The sequence below is a fragment of the Ceratotherium simum genome, chromosome 1, assembly GCF_057802395.1.
Source record: "Ceratotherium simum simum isolate JZ-2026a chromosome 1, ASM5780239v1, whole genome shotgun sequence".
Classification (NCBI taxonomy): domain Eukaryota; kingdom Metazoa; phylum Chordata; class Mammalia; order Perissodactyla; family Rhinocerotidae; genus Ceratotherium; species Ceratotherium simum.
In genome coordinates this window covers 94,988,781-95,011,535 of record NC_141900.1, presented here as the reverse complement: position 1 = coordinate 95,011,535, position 22,755 = coordinate 94,988,781, and the positions used below count along the sequence as shown (strand labels likewise).

General features: G+C 50.0%; 1 protein-coding gene across 1 annotated transcript in view; it reads right to left on the bottom strand.

The window, feature by feature from the left end:
* TBXAS1 (thromboxane A synthase 1) overlaps nt 1-22,755 on the bottom strand; it is a 152,077-nt gene that overhangs the window by 8,846 nt on the left and 120,476 nt on the right. The window contains exon 10 of the mRNA XM_004430697.3: nt 236-327. Within this exon, the coding sequence (XP_004430754.1) occupies nt 236-327 (92 nt within the window). The remainder of the gene's footprint in view (nt 1-235; nt 328-22,755) is intronic.

The window sequence follows — 22,755 nt, the reverse complement described above, 5'->3', positions numbered from 1 at the left end:
AGGTAGTTAACATATGGGAAAATGGGCCAGACGTTTATTGCCATGGTTTCTATATGGAAGGCATTATGTCCAGTGCCCCGGGGAATGCAAAGAAACCAAGACCTTGCCCTCCAGGAGCTTGAGTCCAGCATTCATGATAACACAGGTGGTGACAGACTGAGGACCAGCCAGGACCCCAAGCAGTGATGCTGAAGGGGCCCTGGGTGGCGGGGCAGGGTAGGGGCTGTGTGCATACCTGAAAGCCGGTGGGTACATCCTCAGGGTCTCTGCGATCACCATGTCCAGGTAGGGCAGTCCTTCCTGGAGGCTGCAGTACTCAGGGGCCGTCTGACAGAGGGGTGGTGACAAAGGAAGAATGTGGGGTTAGACCGAGTCACACAACACTCTGTCTTTTCCATTAGCTTTAGAGTCCTGCTCTGACTTTAGCAAACACTTAAATGGAGACCCTGCAAAATGAAAAGTCGATACTACCCAAATTGTATTCCATTAGCACTCCATGCATTCTGTCGTGCTGAGGTTTCATGGTACTATATGTTATTGAAGACAAGCAGGCCTGGCCTGGGACTTGGGGGTCTTTGAGTGTCATAGAGAGAAGTTTGGTTATAAAACAACACTGGCATTTATTGAGAGCTGGTGATGCGGCAGGCTAAGCATCGTTCGGACACACCTTATTTAATCCTCCCAGCACACCAATGAGACAGCTCTTCTCCCATCTCTCAGACTAGGAAACTGAGGCTCAGAGAGGCGGTCACATAGGTAGTAATTGGTACATCATAAAGTTAAAAGACAAATAGTGAAACAGCAAAAAAAAAAAAAGTTTGCAACATCTATAAAGGATCGATAGTAACGAAAAACCAAAGAGCTACCATAAATCAGTAAGAAAAGAAACACATTAGAGAAATGGCCAAAGGATATGAAGAGGCAAAACACAGAAAAAGGAGTAGAGCTGCCAGGATGAAGGATACAAATTAAAACTGAGGGTCCATTTTTCACCCATCAGATTAGGAAAGGTTGGGGAATATTGATTAGATGCAAGGGGGTGAAGGTGTGGAGACAACGGTACTCTGTGTTGGGGACCCTAACAGGCCCTGGATGACTTACACTGGAGGGACACTGTGGCTCTCTAGCCCTCAGCCCGCGGCCTAAGGGGGTGGGACGTATTTGATGGTGAGCTGGGGAGCAGGACGTGGGCTCGCCTGTGGGGGGATGGGTTAGGGTGCAGTGGGGGAGGCCTATTTGCTGCTTTGCTGCTTTCCCCAAGGAAGGATTTTCCCCGCATACTCCGGGCCTCTCACCCTGCTCCTTTCAGAGCTGGAGGGAGTTACCTGATTGGTAGGTGGCAGCCTCATCTGTTTCAATTAGGTAATGCTAATCCAAGAGGACCCCTCAGTTTGGGGGGATTTGCTTTCTTCTATCCTCCCCTCCCAGAGCAGCAGGGGGCAGCGCTCGGGGCAAATCCGCTTTGCAGCTTCCAGCTCTCCGTGGATGGGCTCCCGGTGGCTTTGCTCCCCCTGCAGGGAGCCATTCACAAGCCTGCAGCTGGCCACATGGCCGCCCTGCATGGGATCTAGACCAGTGGTTCTCAGAGAGAGCTCCCCGGATCAGCAGCATCAGGGACACCTTACAATGCAGATCCTTGGGCCGAACCACAGAAGAGAACTGAACAGAAACTCTGGAGTGGGGCTCAGCAAGCCCTCCTGGTGAGGGAGGGGACCACGCTGGCACAGCACGTGCACAGGCCCTGTGGGGGTGTGCTTAGTTTGCTTGGGGAAGATAACGAGGCCCGGTGGCTGGAGGAGAATGGGGACAGGAGGGCTCAGAGGGGAGAGTGGTAGTGGAGTCTGGAAGTCCATGGTCAATATTTCAGCTAATCTATTACGGTACAGCCATTTAATGTAATGCAGCCGTTTAATGATGTCCATAATACATTGCTGAGTAAAAAAGTCAAGTTGCAGAAAATATGTATAGTTTAATGTCTATGAATTTGGAGGGCAAGGGAGATATTTCTACTTTGTAATAAAAAATGAAAACAATTGTTGGTTTTCCCAACTCTCTCCCATCTTCATTTCTGGGAACTATTCCTTCAGAGGGTTGGTGCCTGACCCCACACTTCTACCTCCAGCCCCGGCCACCAGGGCCAGCTCAATAAGCATGCAATCCGTGAGAAGGGCCCCGTGCTTGGGGTTTAATGCTCTGTGGTTGCCATCTCAAGATTCTTAATCATTTTATCTTTGAATTTGTATTTTGGAAATAGAGTCTGATGGGACAGTGGAGCATGTGCTGGGGGCGTGGAGCCTCGCTCACACATGGTCCCCCTCTGGCTGCCCCCACAGGACGTGTTCTCAGCTGCCTGCTCTCCAGTCCCTAGTGCCCTGGGCCTGTCTTGGCCTCCCTCTCTCTGCCTTGCCCTCTGACCATGGTTGTCCTCCACTCCTGGCAGGGGCCCAGGTGCAGGCACAGAGAGGACAGGGATGGCATGCATGCATTCCGAACCATCTCGGGGTGGGCATGTTGGCGGCCATCACTGCCCCAGGCTGGCAGCACCAGGGTGTATGTGGTGGGACTGGCCCGGGGCAAGACCCTGCCCACCCCTGGTCGAGGTACCAAGTGTGTCCTGGCACGGAGGTGTACAGATCTTTAGGGGGGAGTCACATCCTACTGCGAGTTTAGAGGGTGGGCCTGTGGGAAGGGGTGACACCTGGCTCAACTTTCATGGACCTGCCACCGGCTGGGTCACGTGCATGGGGCTGGTGGTGGCAGGAGGGGCGTGGCCTGGCTCCCCCAGCCCATCCGGTGTCCCCACACCTGAGGGAGGTGCACCCTCGATTCCTCCTCTCGATTCTTCAATAGTTTGCACTTCTGCACCCTCGATTCTTCAATAGTTTGGTTTGTGTTTGTCTCCCCTGGCCCTCGAGTCACAAAACACAAATTGTGTGACTTCAGTGATTCTGCACGTGAGCTAAATGCTCTGATATTAACATTTAAAACTAGCATCACTTAATATAAAGATGAATGGTACAATTCATGCTAACAATTTAAATTTTAGATTTTTCTTTACCTAGAATGACATTAAATAGAAAATAAAAAACATCATGACAAATCGAGAGATCTCGGAAGAAAGGAAAAACCTTTACACGTACCGTTAATGGCACTTTCCCCTGCTGTTTGAATAAGGGGCCCCATATTTGCATTTTGCATCAGGCCCAACAAATTATGTAGTCGGCGCTGTAGGCCACAGTTGATTGGCCCAAGACTGGACCTCTGACCCGAGGAGACCAGTCTGCAAATTTGGATCTGGGGTAGAGAAAAAAGAATTTTTCTCCAGCAGGCAAAGCTGAACACAGGTGAGTCATGATCTGTTGGTGGCCGTATTCTGCTTTGTGGATTAAGGAGAGAAAACACCAGTTGGCCACCAGAAAGAAGAAATAAATTAGACGTGCAGAGAGAAGCAGAGGAAAAGGACAGAGAGAGACCATTTCCTGGTGTTCCTAGAGTTCCAGTTCCTGTTTGCCATCTGCTCCTGGCAAGTAGCCCTGTGGTGGCATCTCAGTCCCCTTCCAGCAAGTTCTCATTTTGGCCTAAGTTAGCAACAGCTGAATTCTGTTATCTGCAACCAAAGAAGTCTTAACAAATGCAGAAATGTAAAAAAAATAAGGAAGAGTGGTACTGTGCAAATATAGGACTATATGTCAGAAAGAAAAAGAAACCAGATCTGGAAGCAGTGTCCCTAACGGGGAAATAGTATTGGTTCCCCAAACAAAACTGTATGGCTGGGAAGCTGTCAGCATCTGAAAGAAAACTTTTAAAAATAGGCTCAGAGAAATTTACATTATAAACTCAAAGTTTTCATCTATTCTTTCCTTGGATGAGCTTTTCAATGTGCTTCTAAGCTTTTGGCTCATGATACACATGTAAACATCAGCTTGGTCCAGCAGTTCTCAACGTGGCCGAACGTTAGAAGCAGCCAGACGGCTTTTAATATATACGGGCGCTTGGGACGCAGGGATTCGGTTGTTAGTCTGAGGTGGGGCTTGGGCACCTGTTCCTCGTTTGAAGCCCCACCACCGGCGGTTCTAGTGGGCAGCCAGGGAGTGAGACCACTGCGCTGGTCTTTCCGTGTGTCTACGACCTCCCCAGTGATCTTCCCCAAGGGAAGAGTGGAGGGATGGGGTGGAGGGAGGCTCAGGCCTCCATGTTTTAATGGAATCCAGGTGAGACAACTCTATGCAAGTCCCTATCCCACCTACAGATGGATCCACCCATCTGGACCTTGTTTTGCCTGCCTTTAGTTCTTTCAGGAAAATTGGGGACAAAGGGGTCCTGAGCCAATCCTGCCAGCAGAGGGCAGCACGTGTATGGCAAATGGGGACCCCACAGCGCGGCTGGGCCCCTACTCAGAATCACAAGTTATACCCAAAAGGACCTTAGACATCGTGAATCCAAATTCTTCAGTAAAGAGATGAGAAAAATGAGACCCAGAGAGGAAAGCCTGTGAACCCAGAGTCACACAGATAGAACTTGGGGTAGAAACCCCGAGTGTCCCTGTTCACTCAGCAGTCCCTTCATGAGCACCTTCTGCGTGTCAGGTGCTGGGCTACACGCCGGGGATCCAAAAATGATTAAGTCTCTGCTCTCCGGGGAAACACTTCTAAGCAAATCGTTATACTGAATGTGGAACATTATAGAACGGGCTTAGGGGGCGCGGGCAAACAGGCTGTTGGGAGCTCATTCTCTCAGCACCTAGAGAGCTGGTGCGTCCCAGTGACCAGGCACTGTGCCAGACACGGGGACCTGACGTGGAGACTCTCCTCAGCCACTTGGAGCCTGCAGTCTATCTCAGGATGCAAACCAGTGGTGAGGGTGACAGAGGGGTGAGCACAGGTGCTGTGGGAGAACAGACGAGAATGGCACCTGGGATGGGGAAGCCGCCAGGAGGAAGGGATGTCTGCACTGAGATCTTCCCGATAAGGAAGAATAAGCCGGTGAAAAGTGGGTGGGCTTATTTGGATGCTGGTTCAAACAAACCAATCTAAGAAAACGTTATAAGTCAGTCACAGGACCTTGAACCTTGACTGGATATTTGATGCTCTTAGGAAATTATGGTCCTTTTTGGTTTTAGTGTGAGGATGGGATAGTGGTCATGTTTTAGAAAAGAGCCCTTTTCTTTTAGAGATATAAACTGAAATATGTACAAATGACAGGATATGACGTCTGGGATTTTTTTTTAAAAACTGGCAGTAGGGGAAGGTGAGGAAACCAGAGTGGCCATAAGCTGACACTTGTTGAAGCTGAGTGATGGGTACACAGAGTCACTCAGTTATCCTTCCGATTTGTACAGTTAAAGTTTTCCTTCATAAAAAGTTAAAATAATGAATAGAAATTTAAATAACAGTAGAGTGAGAAACAGCCTATGCAAAGACTCTGAGACACGTTAAAGAATTAAAAATGGTTCTGTCTGGCTGGCTGAGTGGGAAAGGTGCCATTCTGAGCTGTCTTGGAGCTTCCCAGGCACAGAGGCAGACAGGCCTCCCCTGCAGGGGCAGCTGCTCCGGCCGAGTCAGAAGAAGTGAGTGAACACGTGTTGGGCATGATTCCTAGTGGTGGAAGGCTGTAAGAAATGAGACAGAAAAGGTAGTTACGCTATATGGAGGCTACGTATTTTTCTTTGGCATCTAGAAAAAACCACCAAATAAAAAATGTTGAGGGGGGAGTAGAATTAATTTGAAGTGAAAAGGGAAAGGAAGGGAAGCTTAGTCAAGAAAGTGCTTTTCCTTGGGAAAAAAGGCTGGCCGGCTCAGCCCAAATGTTTAAAATAGAAGCGGTGAGGTCGCAGGCAGGAGGCTGGGAGCATGGGCTGAGCTCTCTGACCCAGGCCACCATGTCTGCCACCCTTGGCAGGCTCCGGGTCCCCGTCTGTGCTGCTAAGGGCCCAGGCAGGTCTGCTTGGCCTGGGGTGTCAGGAGAACTTTGGGGGTCTGAGCAGAATGTTCTCTTATTTCAAGTCAGGAAGCACTGTCTGTGTTTCCAAAAGATAACGTTAGAAAGCGATCCCCAAGGGTTCTCCCTGGCTCCTGTTGCACAGGCCAAATTACTCAGAGTTAGAATTGGAAGGACTCTTAAAATCACCTTCCTGCCTCCCACCCAACGAGGATGCCCCTGCAGCAGCCAGGTTCGGCCAGGGGTTTTGTCCTGGATCTATTGCCCAGCAGTCGTGGTCTTGGGCCAGTTGCCAAGGCAACATCAACAGTCACCTGGTCTGTAAGTTGGGGTTATAACGTTTCCCCATCCATCTCACAGGGCAGGGTGGACAAGATGGGGAAGGTGAACAGTCTCTGGAAACCGGAAGGTACCAAACAAGCAGGTAATACTTCCATTTGAACCGGTGGCAGGAAGCTCATTCATCATGAGGCCTTCTGTTGTGTGGATTGAACTACTCCGTAAGGATGTGTCAAGGAAGAAAATAATTCTAGAATCCTAAAGAATTTATTTCAGCTGGGACTTATAAGATAAGTAACTCTGCTCTTAGAAGTTTGAAAATAAATGTTAAATATTTATTGATATTTAATATTGAGATATATTGATTAAATATTAAATATTTATTAAATATTGGGAAAAATAGTAATTAAAAAAATGAACTGAATCCTTGCCTTGTGGTTTACATTCTCAATCCAGAGTTCCTTAATTTTCAAGGAGACTTTTTCGTCTATATTTGATTTTCAGTGGGCAGTAATTTTTAATTTTATTTCTAAGGGTCTTGGTCTCTTAGTCTTTCTACCTTATAGTTTAGGATCTGTAAACCAATATTTAAAAGCAATAGATAAACCTGATGGTTAAGAGAACCCTGTGGAAAATCTATTGATAAATCCTTTTAAATAGGAAATAATACTGCCCTTTCCTGTTAATCTCGCTTTGCTACATTTAGATTTTTGTGTACCATTTTCTCTGAAACCTAGAAACACGCACACACACACACACAGCATCACTCACACCTACACATACACCACACCCTGGGTGTGTAAAGATATGATGTGGAGTATAAATGAGAAAAAGAAAATAAAAATGTCATTGCTTCAAAAAGATTTTTCCTGGAGATTCAGGGACCTAATAGGAAAATTAACATTTTCCTATTTTGCTAGAGGAAATCGAAGTGGGGGCGGCTTCAATTTTGTTCATCCCAAGCGGTAGCAATAGCAGCATCAAACAGTATTGATAAGTGGCCACCCACATGTCGTTGGACTTGGTATAATATGAAGTGGGCTAAATTATGCCAGCCCTTGCCCTCTAGAAGCAGGGGACTTGAAATCTCTTAAGACACAGCATTCTAGCACAAGGACAGCCAGGGGCAATGCAGCCATAGAAAGAATAAAGATTTCCATTCAAGCTCATTCTCTGGGGAACATAGACTATAATATGAAACCAAACAGTGGAAAATGTGGAGACCTTCGCTTTGCCCTTTTGCCCACCAGCCCAGAAGAAGAGCCCCTCCCCTTGGGACCAGTCTTGAAGATGAGCACTGAGTCCCCAGGGGGAGGCCTGAGCCAGGGCCTGGGCTCCTCGATGACCGATTCTTTAGACTGGGGTGCCAAGCTCCTTTCAGCTCTGACTTTTCATCTTTGAGATTCCACAGATGTGTCTGAGTGAGTTGTTTCAGGCTTTGAGTGAGAAACAATGGGGGGATGGGGGCTGGTTATGAGAAGGTTGGGGGGAATCTTTCTATCAACATCGCTGGCTTGCCTAGCCAATGCCCAGAAAGTCTTACGTGCTAGATTACAGAATTTGGCAGATTTAGATGTAGACATGCATCCATACCTTAGAAACAGTAATTAGGAGAGTGTATAGACCATCTATTTATATCCACTTTAGAAGGAAAGAGACAGAACCCATCTCACATAAGCACATGGATTATTCCAGGTGCTCTGGTTCTCTGAGGCCCAGGGCATTAAGAGATTAGGTGGGGAGATGTAATGAAAGAACATAAACCAGCTCGTGTGTGCTCTCACATACACACACACACACCCCCACCACGGGTGTCAGCCCGCACCGCCAACGGCCCTGGCTTGAGCCGTCTTGATAGTGCTGACCCTCCGCAGGAATTCCTGTCTTCAGAGATCTATGACAACAGTACTTTACCTCCTGCAGAACTTCATTGTCTACCAAGGAGTTTTACATCCATCATATCATTTGGTCCTCACAGCTGCACTGTGAGGTGGGTAGGGCAGTTTTTGTTGCCTATTTTATAGATGAGAAAAACAGATATTCAGAGAGGTTAGTGGCTTATCCAAGGTCACACAGCTAGTAAATGGCAGAGTCAGAACTAAATCCAGATCTTCAAATTCCAAGGATTTTCCATCATGCCGTGCTGCCTAGACCTCCCTCCCTCTCTCCTTCCCTCCCACTTCCCTCCTTCCTGCTTTCCTTTCCTTTTGTACATTTTATGAAAGAATAACATGCATACAGAAAAATATAACACAAACAAAAGTGAGGGCTCAGTGAATATTCTTTTTCTTTTTCTTTTTTTTTTTTGTGAGGAAGATCAGCCCTGAGCTAACATCCATGCCAATCCTCCTCTTTTTGCTGAGGAAGACTGGCCCTGAGCTAACATCCATTGCCAATCCTCCTCCTTTTGCTCCCCAAAGCCCCAGTAGATAGTTGTATGTCATAGTTGCACATCCTTCTAGTTGCTGTACGTGGGACGCCGCCTCAGTGTGGCCGGACAAGTGGTGTGTTGGTGCGCGCCTGGGATCCGAACCGGGGCCGCCAATAGCGGAGCGCGCGCACTTAACCGCTAAGCCACGGGGCCGACCCCTGAATTTTCACAACGTAAGCACACCTGTGTAATCAGCGTCCAGGTCGAGACACAAAACACTTCCAGTACTTTGAAGTGACCCCATGACCCATTCTAGTCACAGCCCCCGCAGGAGTAACCATTATCCTGACTTCTAACACAAGAGATTACTTTTGCCTTTTCTCAAACTTTCTATAAATGGAGTATGCAGTATGTAGCCCTTTGCATCTGCCTTCTTGTGTTCGGTATTGTGTCTCTGAGGTTCATCCATGGTGTGGTGTGGAGTTGTGTTGTGTCTCTTCTCATTGTTGTGTGGTGCTCCACAATCTTTGCATCCTTTCAGCCTTGGATGGACATTGAGTTGTTTCCCGTTTGTGGGCCATTGTGAATAAGGCTGAACACTTTCATATACGGCTTTTGGTGATCATATGTACACGTTTCTGTTGGGTGTATATACGTAAGAGTGGGATTGCTGGGTCCTGAGTGATGTGTATGGTCAGCTTTAGCAGATACTGTGAACAGTTTTACAAATTTGTTGTACATACTGCCTAAAATTTTAATGGTGCATCAGTTGAAAAGCAGCTTGTTGACAGACCAGCCCCTCTATTTACTCTCAGTGTGGGTTCCTCCCCTCTTCCCTCTGCCTGCCCCCTCCAACACACTGAAATCTAACCACCGTCTCTATTCCAGGAAAGGTTGAGAGAAAAAATAGTGTATTATTTTGGGAGCTGAGCTATTTATCCCTAGTGTATATGTTGCGGGATGGGTAGGAAGAAACAAGACACATCTAATTACCTAATTTTAAAAAATTGTCCCAATTATCAGACTGAAGCACTCATAAGCATAAAACACATTCCAAAATCAACTAGATTCGATTGTTTGAGTTGTCTGCTGTTTTGCAATATTTAGGATTCTGTTCTCTCCCTGAGCATGGATCATTTACAGTTGACTGTGCATGATGTTTAAAGACATAAGCCCCTAAGTAAATGATGGTTAAGTCACCCAGCCCACTTTCTCTGCACTAGAGAGAGAGTGTTTTGCATTTAATTTGCAGAGAAATTCTTTTTGTTCACTCTCTCCCCAGATAGGCATTGAGTACCTGACATGCACTTACCAGAGTGTGGGGGTGGAGGGAAGAGGAGATAAGATACAGTTGCATACCACACAACTTATTATGTACTTGGGAAACCATTTACTTGTTCATTCAAAGATTTATTATTATGGTAATAGGGAGCCACTGACGGTTTTCGATGAGTGGAGGTAACATACTAAAAATGGTATTTTGTGATCTGATAATGACGTTTGGGATGGATAGTTGGAAGAGTTGGGAAACAGAGCAATAAGACAGGAGACTATTGCAACAGTCCAGGCAAAAGCGATGGGCTCCCATTGCAGTGTCCACTGTCAGAATGGGAAAAGAGGTTGAGAGAAGCAATATAAGCAGTGAATCTCCACCTTGGCTGCTCCCTACTGATGCCAGGGCCCCACTGCAAAATATTCAGAATTAATTGGTCTGGATTGGGGTGCAAGAATCGGTATTGTTGTAAAAGCTCCCTAGGAGATTCTCATGTGCAGCCTGGATATAGAGTCATTGTAATAAAGGAAGACTTGCCAGCGGAGGTAAGTGTTTGGATATAAGAGCTCAGGGAGTGAAGAGAGAAAAGCGATTTCCAGGTTTCATTCCTGGGTGGCTGAAAGAAAGATGGAAACAGGACCAGCCTGCGTGGGCTGCGTCCTCCAGGAGCTCAGCTTTGGCAGGATGTGTCGGGGAAGCAGGGGGAAATGCTGTCTGGTTCAGCCCACGGAGGTGGATGAGTCCTCTGGGGTGGGGGTAGGAAAGAGAAGCATGGTGCTGAGGACTGAACAGAAAGGACTGCCCAGGGAAAGGTGGCAGAGGGACAGGGCTAAGGAGATTAATGACTAGGAAAGGCCATTGCATCTGTCAAGTAGGGGAGGGAGGTGAAGCCAAAGCCAGTGTCAGTGGGGTTAAAGGATGAGCAGAGAGAGGATGGAGAGAGAGGGAGTGAGGTGGCACCCCACTTCTGTGAGGCACACTGAAAGAATGCGGGAGAACGGAGCAAACCAAGGGGAGAAATGAGGGCATCATCACATGTCTGAGCAGCAGGCATGTGACAAAGGAAAAGGATGTGCTGCTCCCGTAGTTACTGAGGGCAGCGCCAGGCCCTATGGTAAGTCCCAGAGAGAAAGATTTTGACTCCATATAGGGAAGGATTTTCAAATGACTAGAACTTAACAATGAAATGGGCAAGTCCCATGCCCACTGGAGATTTTCAAAAGCTATTATTGAGCATCTGAAAAGGTCGCTGTGGGATATTCATGGATCCCTCATTAATAGGAGGTGGATGCGGGCAACCCCATGGTACTTCCACTTCTGGGATGGTCTGACACATCACGACCATCCCCCCATCCACCCAGGGACAGCCCAAGACATTAGCTGATCCCAGGTCACTCTGCCAGGCCGAGCAAATGTCACGTGAAGGTGGAGAGTGATCATCTTGCTGTATTTAGCCCTCCGCCCCAGCCCCCACATTCCCATCCCTCGTTCCTGTGTGCGCCTCACTGATAATTAAGTCTAAAAGTCGGAGCCCAGGTCACTTACTGTTTGGGGAAAGGGTAAACAAAGATAAGAACTTTAAGCACTGGAATTTATTTTTTATCCACTTGGCCTAAAAGCAACTGTGTGTTAAATTTAGAAGGCTGCTTCCAGACCCCTCCCGCCCTCTTGTTTCCTGCCTGCTCTTTACCGCCCATGCTCAGCACACGGTCTCGCTGACCGTGGAATCTGAGACGTGTTTGTAAAGCCCAGGAGCCTTTAGGGGCTGCCTGCCTAGATGTTTATAAAAATGTGTCCTCCGAGGGCCTGGGAGAAAGGGACCGTCTCCTTGGATAGCTGGCTCTCCTCACCATTCTAGCAGCAGCCATCTCTACCCAAATATTTACCCAAACACCCTCCCCGGACCGGGCCCTGGTGCTTCTGTCTCACACTGTCGGGAGGTGAGACGCTCCCCAGGGAAGTAGCCGCATTTTCAGCAGACCACCTTACAATTTATTTACAAAGGTCTCCCTGACGCCTGGGAATCTATAATTGAACAGCTCTCTTTTCTATGTAGGTTAAATCCCTTTGCAACCAACTCCAAGAACCTGTAGAAATCCTTTTGTTGGTCTGGAATTCTGTTGTATTGAATATTGTTGGAAATAAATGAGCCATTGTCTGGCTGAGGATTTTCTGGTTAGATAGAGATCTCCACTGTGATGCGATTTATTGTAGCAGGATTTTTTTTTCCAGCTCATTTTAAATTCCCTATTGCCTGCTCACTCCATTTTCACATCTCAGGATGTAAGTGGGGAGGGCTAGGCCCAAGCGGAAAAAAAATGAAAATAAAAATCTCCTTTGCCCAAGAATGATGTCCAGAGACCTAAATGGCATCTGGTACCAGATTTTGACAATGCTGGGAAGTGAGGTACCGCTGTTGGCCAGCTTAGGGGAAGGAGTGGGACCAGTGCTCCCAGTTGGCGTGTGACTGGGAGATCAGTCACAGGACGATGGAAAGAAAAGCGCAGGGTCAGAAGTTACATGAGTTCACCCTCCCATTGTACGGACGGCCCAGAGAGCTAAGGGGACTCGCCCTCACAGAAATTCTCACTTATGACACAGAAATTCTCACTGATTACTCTTTTTTAAAAAAATAATTCCATTAAACCAGCTAGGCTTTAAAATATACCCAACCCTAGTTAAGAGTAAGCTTTTGAAGTTAAAAACAAAGTCTAAAGAGCAATTTACTGTTTTTCTCTTTTATAATTAACTCCCGAGATCTTGAATTTCGTGATCGGCAGAATTGTAAATAGAAGAGCAGAGATGTGGAATTCACCAGATCTAGCTGGAAGACAGTGGGTGAATTATTAAGCCTCACTGAGATTCAGTTTGCTCACCTGTAAAATGGGAAGAAATTATACTTTGAAGGGTGGTGGTGGGGATTCCTTGTAAAGTGCCACGTAGGGCTCTTCCTATGAAGCTCTGTTTGTAATTCTTCTGCTTTGAGACATGAGATGAGGAGCATAAGTATTGAATTTGTTTCTGAAAGTGCTGTTTAGAGACCCTGTGAGTCCATAGTATCTGCAGGCACGGAGTCACCCAGGAGAGACAGAAACAACTGTGCCAATGAGAATTAAGAATTCAGCTGGGGCCGCCTGAGGGAGATGCTGGCGAGAAGTCCCCACTCCTGTCATCAGAGGAGGGTGGAAGATGCTGGAAGAGAAACCCTAGAAGATGTGGCAGGGGCTACAGCTGAGCTACTGCTGGTCCTCAGAGACCTGCCTCAACTCTGTCCCGCTCCTGGGGCGAGAACAAGGTCAGGGCCACCTGGCCACAGCCAGACCCAGGCCGGGCTGAAACCGTGACATCTACCCCACTGCCCCCGCCCTCGGCCCAGACAGCCTTTCCTGGAGCCGGGGTTGGGGATGGCCAGGGAGAGGGCACATGGGGAACCCCTGCATTACTCAATGCACCCCAGTAACCAGTGCCTCCTCACAGGCCTAGACCTGGTTCCGCAGGTGAGGAAGGAGGGAGCAGCGACGCCCCATTAGCTCCGATGAAGACTGGGGCTTGGGCTGCAGCCTGCAGGGGGGCCAGGCACTCGGGAATGCTTCAGAAAGTGCAGGGGCCCGAGGCCTTGGGGCACCTGCATGGGAGCACAGGGGGCCTGCCTGCCTCCATCCAGACCCCGGGCTGGCAGAAGCAGGGAAGAGCCGGCAGACACCAGGCTTCTCCACTGTGTCCTCAGGACGGACCTGTCCTTCTTCTGACTCACTTGGCTGTTAACCTGGAGCCCTCCAAGTGGATGCAGACGCCCCTGCTGCATAGCCTGCAAGAGGAGCCTGACCCCGCGGACACCCCTCTCACAGTCAGGCCCCCCGTACTGTCGCCTCCCCGACGTCTTCTTGCTCTTCTAATCCCTGCTTCTGTTTCCTGTCGGCCCTGACCCTCGGGGAGAGATGCCTTCAGGGACTCTTCTACCTCACGGGCCTCCGTGGAAACCTCTGGGTTTGCGCAGAGCTGATAACTTCCCTTTGCCGAGAACTGAGCAGAGCACCCCCCATCATCTTGCCTGATCCTCACAAGAACCCACTTTGCACAGGAGGAGACGGAGGTTTGCCCAAGGCCACACAGCCAAATGTCAGAGAGCTGGGCTTCAAGAGCTGTCTCCAGGGCCGCCTCTTACCCTCCATGGTATCGGCCTCCACCTCTTCCACCTGACGCAATTTTAGTTCTTTTTCTGCAGCTTTTCGTGAAAAGGATTCCTTGGCAAGAATGGCTTCAACGGTGGCAAAGCTAAGTAAAAACGCACCCAGCGGAATGGCCGGCATGAGCTTCCCCACTGTTGTGGGCCCGTGTACACTAAAAAGCGTCCCTCCCTTCCCCTTGGGGAGTGGGTTTGGATAAATGAGAATGAGGCTCTTGGGGACAAAAGCTGTTTTTTTTTAAATTAAATTTGGGGATGGGAGGGGACTTACTTACTAAATCACAGACAGCATATGCTTCCAAGCCTTGAGAGCCAATTTCTGCTCAAAGTAGCTGAGACACCAAATTCACGCCTCAGCCTCTGGTCTGCTGGGTGCAGGCTGAAGGGGGCTGCAGAGACCCAGACAGCAAGGCTCCTGCCAGCTGGCCCGCAGGTGGTCCCCATCGGGCCTCTCGGGAGTGGCCTGGCAGACCCTCTCCCTCATACCATGTCACCCAACGTGGAGGGCTGGCCTTCCTGTGGTGGGCGTGGAGGTGATAACGGCTACTCCATGCAACCCTTCTCCTTCCCACGTGTGCCCGCCACGCCTGCAGGTAGGGGAGAGAGGGCCACAGGGAGGCTTCCCTGCAAGTGAGACCCACATGCTCCATCTCTCATGGAACGGAGGCTGAGTGCTCCCAGCCGAAGCCCTCCCCCATCTGCCCGGCAAGCTGGGCCTGCGGACCCCCAAGGCATCCAACAAAGGCTTCGGATTGAGGCATCACCCTTTGGCCAGCAGCCTCTCATCTGGACAGAGCTACCAGGGCCCTTGGGGCTTCAACCCGGTCACCCTGGGCCGCACTTTGTTAACCTTTTCCGGTTTTCTCATCTCTGCTATTGGCTGTTCTTCTAATGTGGGACAAAACCCCAAAGTGGACACGAGGGCCACGTGAGAGCAAGTCACCATTCCCCACCCCCCACAAGAAAAGATTCTCCGTTTATGTGTTCCTATGTCTTTATGCTTTTATTTTATATTTTTATTTATTTTAGGAATCTCTCTAACAAGATCTTTTCTGACAAGAATTTCACCTGTCCTACGAGGTCCCCTTAGCAACCTCTGGGACACCCTTGATGTTCACAGACTGCATGTTCCATACCCTGACAGTCACTGTGCTGGGCCAGGCATCACCCAGTACGTGCTGACAGTCACTGTGCTGGGCCAGGCATCACCCAGTACGTGCTGCGTCCTGGGCATGTTCTGGGGAGGGGTGCAGGCGGGCAGTGCACGGTCCCTGGAGGGAGAAGCCAGTGGACTCTGGGGCTGAGGCTCTGATGGAGGGAAGCTTGTGCCCCATGGGAACATGGAGGGGGCGTCATGGGGGCCATGGAACCTGCCCCGGGTGAGGATTGGGGGGATTGGAAAGACTTCCCAGAGAAGGTGAGGCTTATGCCGGAGCAATCTTCACAAAGCGTTTGTGTTCGTTCACACAGAAACAATAAAGCACTTAAACAAGGTTTTGGAACAAAATTGAAATGAGCTGCATCCCAGCCGCCCCATTTATCGCCATCTTAATGATGTGCGTGCTTTCTGCGGTTTATGCCTCTATGCCTCATGCCAACGGCGTCACAGCCCATATATGGTGGTGGTGGCACGTGTTAATTACGGCAATTTGTTTTGGCCGTGGATCTTAAGGAATCGTTTGTTTCTGTCTTCTGTGTCTGCTGCTCCCTGTAACGTGCTGCATGGACGGCCTCACTCACGGCCTCATTGCATTTCTCCCTGAAGCCCTGAGTGGTGAGGCTTCTCAAAGGGGGCAGACTGGGGTCCCTCCAGGTGCCAGAGGTGTCTGTGTCACACTAGGAGGCCCTGAGGGGCAGGACCAGCTGGCCAGAGGGATTTTTGCAGGATCATAGTCCAGGCAGCCAGGGGTCAAGTCCACAGCCACCGACCAAGAGGGGCAGTTGCGGGGGCAGGGAGAGAGACTCCAGTGTCAGGGGGACAGAGAGGCAGCCCTGAGTGGGTAGATACAGCTGAGCCGGGCAAGGCCCGTCTGCAGGGCCCTGTTTCCTGCCCATCACAGGGTGACGGCGCTCATGGGGCGAGAGCCTCACAACCCTGCAGAGTCTAGGACAGGAGGCCCCAGGGGTCAGGACCAGGAGCCCCCAGGGGTGGTAGGATAACCTCCCAGCAGACATCAGGAGGCTAGGCTCTCCGGAGGACATGAGGATCATGTGCTGCCACATAGGAACCAGGTCTGGGAGGCCAGCGGCCGCCTCCAGCTCCAGGCTCTCAATGCTGCCACCCCCACCAGGAGGCACAGGCTGCTGGCGGCTTTTGTGCTGGAGCTGGCGTATCCTGCCCATAAATGCTGGGTCCACGTGTGCGCTTACAAAACAGTGTTGTGCGGGGACGAAGCACACTCCCGCGCCCTCCAGACACCAGCGGCTGCCCTTGCAGATGTCTCTGCATCTCCCCTCAGAGCCAGGGCCCTGAGTGGGGGGCGGGGGCTGGGGAGATGTGGGTGCAAGGCGGGGACGAGGAGAGGAAGCCCGGCCCGGGGGAAGGGGCGGAGGCCAGAACCAACGACGTCTTTACAAGAAGGGAAGTTCTGCAGCTCCACTGGCTATTTGTTGAGCGAGTGCTGTGGGGCAGGCACACGGTGCGTGTCCCTTGTGTCACTTCACTGAGCTTATTTTACAGATGGGGAAACTGAGGCCTGGGAGGTTTGTGCGTACGGGCAGTAGGCAGAGAGGGTGGAGCCCAGCAGGAACAGGGGCTCGTAGGGTCGAGTGAGGGAAACTCTAGTCTGCCCGACTCCCAAGGCTGTGACAATGCCAAGCAAAGACAACAGGGAGAGTAGCCTTTTCTCTTTCTCATTCAAGCAGAACGTGCGAGGACGTGCTCCCCACTCCGACTGCTACGGGAGTGGCCGAGGGAACAGTCAGAGGCAGGTGCTTCATAAGGCGGGACATAAACCCGGGCAGCAGCGCATAAATGGGCCCCGCTTGGGACCAGAGAATTCAGGAAGAGGGAGGATCTGGGATGGGCAGGGGAGGATGGACTCTGTGCACCCTGAGTGTTCGTAAACCCAGGCCAGGGGATGGGGAGGGTGCCGTGGGCTCTCTGCCCAGCTGAGCTAGGAGAAGCCCTCGCAGAGACAAGCCCTCGCAGAGACCTCACGGGTAGCCCTCCGTGCGGGGCAAAGTGTTCAGGCTTGTGAGGGCCAATCTCATCCCAGATAGACAAGGGCGTGGGGTGGCTCCTTGGGAAGGGAGAGGAAGCTGAGAAAAATTCTGCAGCCACGTCCAGTCTCCGCCCCCTGTCCCCAGAACTGTTGGTCACTCTCGGAGTGTTAGATACGCAGAGTTTCTCCCTTATCTTCCTTAGTCTCGGAGCTTTAAGCTCCCTGAGTACCTGGGGAGGTCTCCAGTACCGGGCCCTCTAGGCAGCCACTGCTCTACCCTGTAGTCTTTGCAGTCAAATTTGGGGGCTGGCTCCCTGGCCCACATTGCTTGCCCCTCTCCTCTCACTGACCCCAGCTGGCTCTGGCTCCTTCTCAAAGAGCAATCGCTCCACAACTGTCCCCAGGTCAATGGGAGCCACCCCTGAGGGTCCTGGCCAGACCGACGAGTATATACGCAAAGTTTACTGAAAATAGCACGGTGCCCAGCTGTTCTTAATTTCTGCTAAGAGCAGGGCAGGAGGAAATGGACTTAAACCAGAGCAGGAGTAGGGGCACCCGTCGATGGCGTCCACAGAAATCCTTCTGCTGTCGCTCACTTTGGCCCAGCCCACGGGGTGCTGAGATCTTTCCCCCAATGATCTAAGAAAAGAGAGTCCTTTCCCAAAACTTAGACTAACGGTAGGTAGGGTTGGGTGTCTAGCCTGGGAGTTGAATTTTGTAAAACTGGTAAAATCTGCCTGATGAAAACACACCATTCCTTTACGGCAGGGCCACGGCCCTCTAAGCTCCGGGTCCCGTGACCCACAAAGTCCTTCAGGCCAGGGCAAAGCTGGCCTGTCAACCCGCGCTGATCCTGGGGATCCCAAACCACTTAGTTTCCCAATGTTTTTTCCACCATAAATTAAAAATAGGGTAACATTCATATGGATTTAAAGCAAAAATGTCTGGAACTCATTTCAGAGAGCTCTTAATATCCCTGGGCATTACCTTTCTTTCTGATGCATTGTCTTAGTGGAAGGATCCTGTTATAATCAAACACGTGCTTTATAACGAGGCGACTGTTTTAGGCTCGGAGGCCCTGGAAACTGATTTATGGCGAGTGAAGCCGGGAAACACTAGGTGAGGCTTTACGTGTATGCAGCCAGGGAAGGGGCCTTCGGTCCTGGGCGTTCCTGTAGGAATAATAGCCAGGCAATTGAAAGGACTAAACTACAGTCGAACGACAGAGCCACGTCCAGTCTCCGCCCCCCGTCCCCAGAACTGTTGGTCAGTCTCAGCCAGAGCACGTTTCCTCTGGCCTGGCACATCCTGGCCTCTCACTCAGGGTGTGTGGACTTGAAACTCTGCTCTCCGGTGGGAGAGTGGAAGTGAGACTCTAGTTCGGGGCTCCCCCTGCCCCTGGGCTCTGCTCTGGAAAGGGCAGGGGAAGAGAACCTTCCTCTTGCATTTTGATTCACAGAGGTTCTCCAGCTCGGCTGCACCCCCGAATACCCAGGGACCTTGTGACATCTGCCAGAAGCCCTGAGGGAGATGCGGGCTGAGTGTTGGTTACCCACCGTACCTTTAAGGTCCCAGGGCATTGCCCAAGCCTTCGGTTTCTGGAATGTTATATCAAGTCTAGCTCTGTACAGACAGCCTGGGGGACTCTTACAGAGTCTGCCCCTTGCTTTTCACTTCAAACTTCCACCTTGAGGGGCCGGCCCGGTGGCGCAAGCGGTTGGGTGTGCGCGCTCCGCTGCGGCAGCCCGGGGTTCGCCGGCGACGCACCGCTCTGCAAGCCATGCTGTGGCGGCGTCCCATATAAAGTGGAGGAAGATGGGCATAGATGTTAGCCCAGGGCCAGTCTTCCTCAGCAAAAAAAAAAAAAAAAAAAGAGGAGGATTGGCAGATGTTAGCACAGGGCTGATCTTCCTCACACACAAAAAAGACAAACAAAAAAACAAACTTCCACCTTGGGAGCCAATGTCATACATGCTCAAAAGCACAGCAGTCACACTGCCCAAGTCGGCATTCGTGTCTCGGCCCTTACCAGTTATGTGACTGTGGCCAGCTTAACCGTCAACCTCGGTTTCTCACCCAGTAAAATGAGGATAATGCTAATCCTCCTCCATAAAGTTGCAGCTGGAAAAAGCCTGGTTTGTGGATAGCACTTAGACAACACATGGCACACCCAGAGTCCTCGGCGAGTGCTCGCTGCTGCTGCAGTTGTAGCCTTGTATGGCCTCTACATGTCCATCCCGTTGGCTGCTGCCCGGGGTTCCTCCCCTCTGGCCAGTGTGGTTAGACTGACCACTTCTCTGTAGGCCTGACCAACTCTCTGAGGTGGTTTGTCCCTGAAGATGCTCCTAGAACGCCCACTGGGCATCTCATGCCACACCTGGAGACTAGGCCCCGGCACGAGACCATGCTGGGAACAGGCTCCTGGGTGTTGCCCCAACCTGGACCACAGTTCTAGGACCCCCGATTGTCCGGCACACGACAGGGAGGGAGTTGGGCCAGAGGAGGCGGGGTCGGAGCGTGTAAGAGTGGTCCACCTGCTCATTCCTCAGGCGCTCATTCCCGGGCACCCCAGGTGCTGGGCTGGGCCTTGGGGCTGCTGTGGTGAGTCCCTCCCCACGTGGGGCTTCCAGTCCAGTGGGGAAGACAGACTAGTCCCGTCAAGTATAAACCACAACAGAGCTAAGTGTTTTGAAGAAAAGAGTGAAGAGAGTAGAGTATGAAATTGTTTACCAAGCTCCAGAGTACTTGAAGGAGTTCATTTTGGGGGGCAAATAAAAGAAATACCTTTTTCAACCAGTGTATTTTAAATTTATAGGGCTTACTACTCTACGGGGTTACAATAATTGAGATAGAATTCGATCAATTCAGGGGCGATAACTCAATGATGGATTATTAATGCAGTTACCCTGGCCCTGGGAAGCAACTCCCAGGGAAGAAGCTACCACGCTCTCCTTCGCACCGTCAGCCCACACCTGCAGTCCGCCTCCACTCCAGGTGTGTCACCCCTAGAGGGACACGGTCGGCTGGAGGGGGACTCGGATGGGCAGGGGACCTGAAACTGCCGCGTGGGGAAAAATTGCAGAACCCGGAGGGGTGTAGTCTCCAACTTTATCAAGGGTTATTCCCAGAGTTTGAAGCTGTGGGTGGAAGCGATAGGGAAATGGATTAACGGGTTAACGGATTAATGGTCTGGCACAGGCGCATGAAATGGAAGAGGTGAGCCCCTTGCTTCTGGAGTGGCCGGCTGGATGACTGATGTCCAGCAGAGGCCTAGGAGAGGGCATTCGGGCCTTGGTTGCTGGGATGGACCAACAATCCTGGAATCCTTCCAAGTCCTCAGATCCTGGTAGTTTGATCATTATTTTGTTGGTGCCTAGCAGAAAATAGTGTCCCGGGGCAATGGGATGTCAAAAGAGTCAGTTTTGTTAGAAGGGAAGGAGAGTAGAAAAAGTTCTGAGCTGAAAGGGAGGGTAACTCAGAGGCACCAGGCAGTGGGCTACCCAGGAGTGGCAGAGAAGGGACCGTGTTAGGGAGGGGACAGAAGGCACAGGCTGAGACCCTGGGGGAGCAGAGGCTCAGCGGCAGGCGAGGAGAGACACGTGGAAGGGTCATGTGTCTATTTAGGGTTTCTGAGATGACCGGTAAAATGGGAGAAACGGGAAGATTTAAAACAATAATGGCAAAATAAAAACGGATGTTTCTGGAAAGCCACTAGGTGGCAGGCTCTGTGCTAAGCACTTTACATATTTATCTCATTTAATCAGCCCCAACTTAATAGAGCAGATATGGTTAGCTAACCCCTTTTAACAGTTGAGGAGGGCCAGCCCCGTGGCTTATCGGTTAAGTGCGCACGCTCCGCTGCTGGCGGCAGGGGTTCGGATCCCGGGCGCACACTGACGCACCGCTTGTCTGGCCGTGCTGGGGCAGCGTCCCACATGCAGCAGCTGGAAGGATGTGCAGCTGTGACATACAATTATCTACTGGGGCTTTGGGAGAAAAAAAACAAAAAAACAAAAAACAGTTGAGGAAATTGAGACTTAGGGTCACACGGTTGGTTCAGCCAGGCTTTGAGGCGGGAGTGTGACCCCAGCCTGTGCTCAGCCTAGCTCCATCAGGGGTGGGGAGATAAAACTGGTGATAGGGCCGTGGGGCCTGCAAAGTGCTGTCTGTGAGTCTTGCTGTGAGTGTGATTGAAGAGGCAGCTCCTCTCTGCTGGGCCCCGTGGGGCTGCAGAGAACCACCTTCTCCACCGGCAGCTCAGGCAGGAGCTGCTGGAGCCGAGGAACCAAGTGGCAAGTTCGTTCCACGGGATGGAGGGAGGGCGCCAAATCAGCTTCTCTGTGTAAACTGATTGACTACTGAGCTAATAGAAATATCGGAAGGAGCCCCTGAATTTGGATTCTGCAAGCCAAGATGTTCTCTTATAGAACCACAATAGGAGGAATGGGAAAGGTGCGCTGAAGACCACGCATTTCTTTGGAATATGTCTATCACACTTGGAAAAAAATAAGTGTAGAGTGAGTGGCCATGGAAAGAATCTAGAGCACAGTAAACTGAATGATTATAAGATTCCAGAAAGTTCTGTATGTGGTTTGAAAATCTAGACTTAGTATGTGAGAAAAATGTATAAAATACATGGATATCTCTTGGGTTGATGTCTTTTTCCTGCCAGTGTACTTGTTTGTGGGCATCTCAGCTCAGCAGCCCCCACGTCCTGATGACAGAGCGTAAGAGTTGGAGCAAGAAGGTTTGAGTCCTATATTTGCTGTGTGACCCTGAGAAAGACACTTTACCTCCCCAAGCCTGTGTTTTCTCAACTCGAAAGGAGAATATTTATAATAAATACTCTATCAACTTCATAGATTAGGAAGAACAAACGGTAACAAATAATAGTTACTGTTCCTATGTTTTTCTTACGTCTCTGACAGTGCCAATACCAGGGGAGAGCACATGGAAGATGCGTTGTACAGATCTCCTGAGGCACCAAAATAGGGAGACAAGGTTGGGGGTAGGAGGGATGTAAGATGCTCAAGATCAAAGGGTAAGTACCAAGATGAATTAGTCTAAATGTTGATGTAAGTCAAGTGGATGCCATAAGCAATGATATAATCAGTTGAGATCAGAAATGATATAAATCTTGGAAATTTTAGAAGAATATGAAGTGATAACAAAATGGTATAGAAGTAATATAATTATGTATAATAAAACAAAAAAATGTAAATCCCAGATTGTGAATTATAACTTGGAGACCAGGAAAATTGATACTTGAAAGTGCAGGAGAATGAAACAAAAACACAGGTTTGGGAGTTGGGAGACCTGAGTTTTATTTCTAATTTGGCCGCAAACTAGTGAAATGGACTTGGAAAGTCTCTTAACTGATCTGACATGCTTCCTCATTTGTAAAACGAATTTCTTAAATCTCCTCATTCACTTTCCCGAGCTGTAACCGTCTAACCCGGTGTTTTTAAAAATGTGGGCTATGATCCTTTAGAGAATTGTGAATTCAATTCAGAGGGTGAAGACTAGCATTTAAAAAAATGAAATA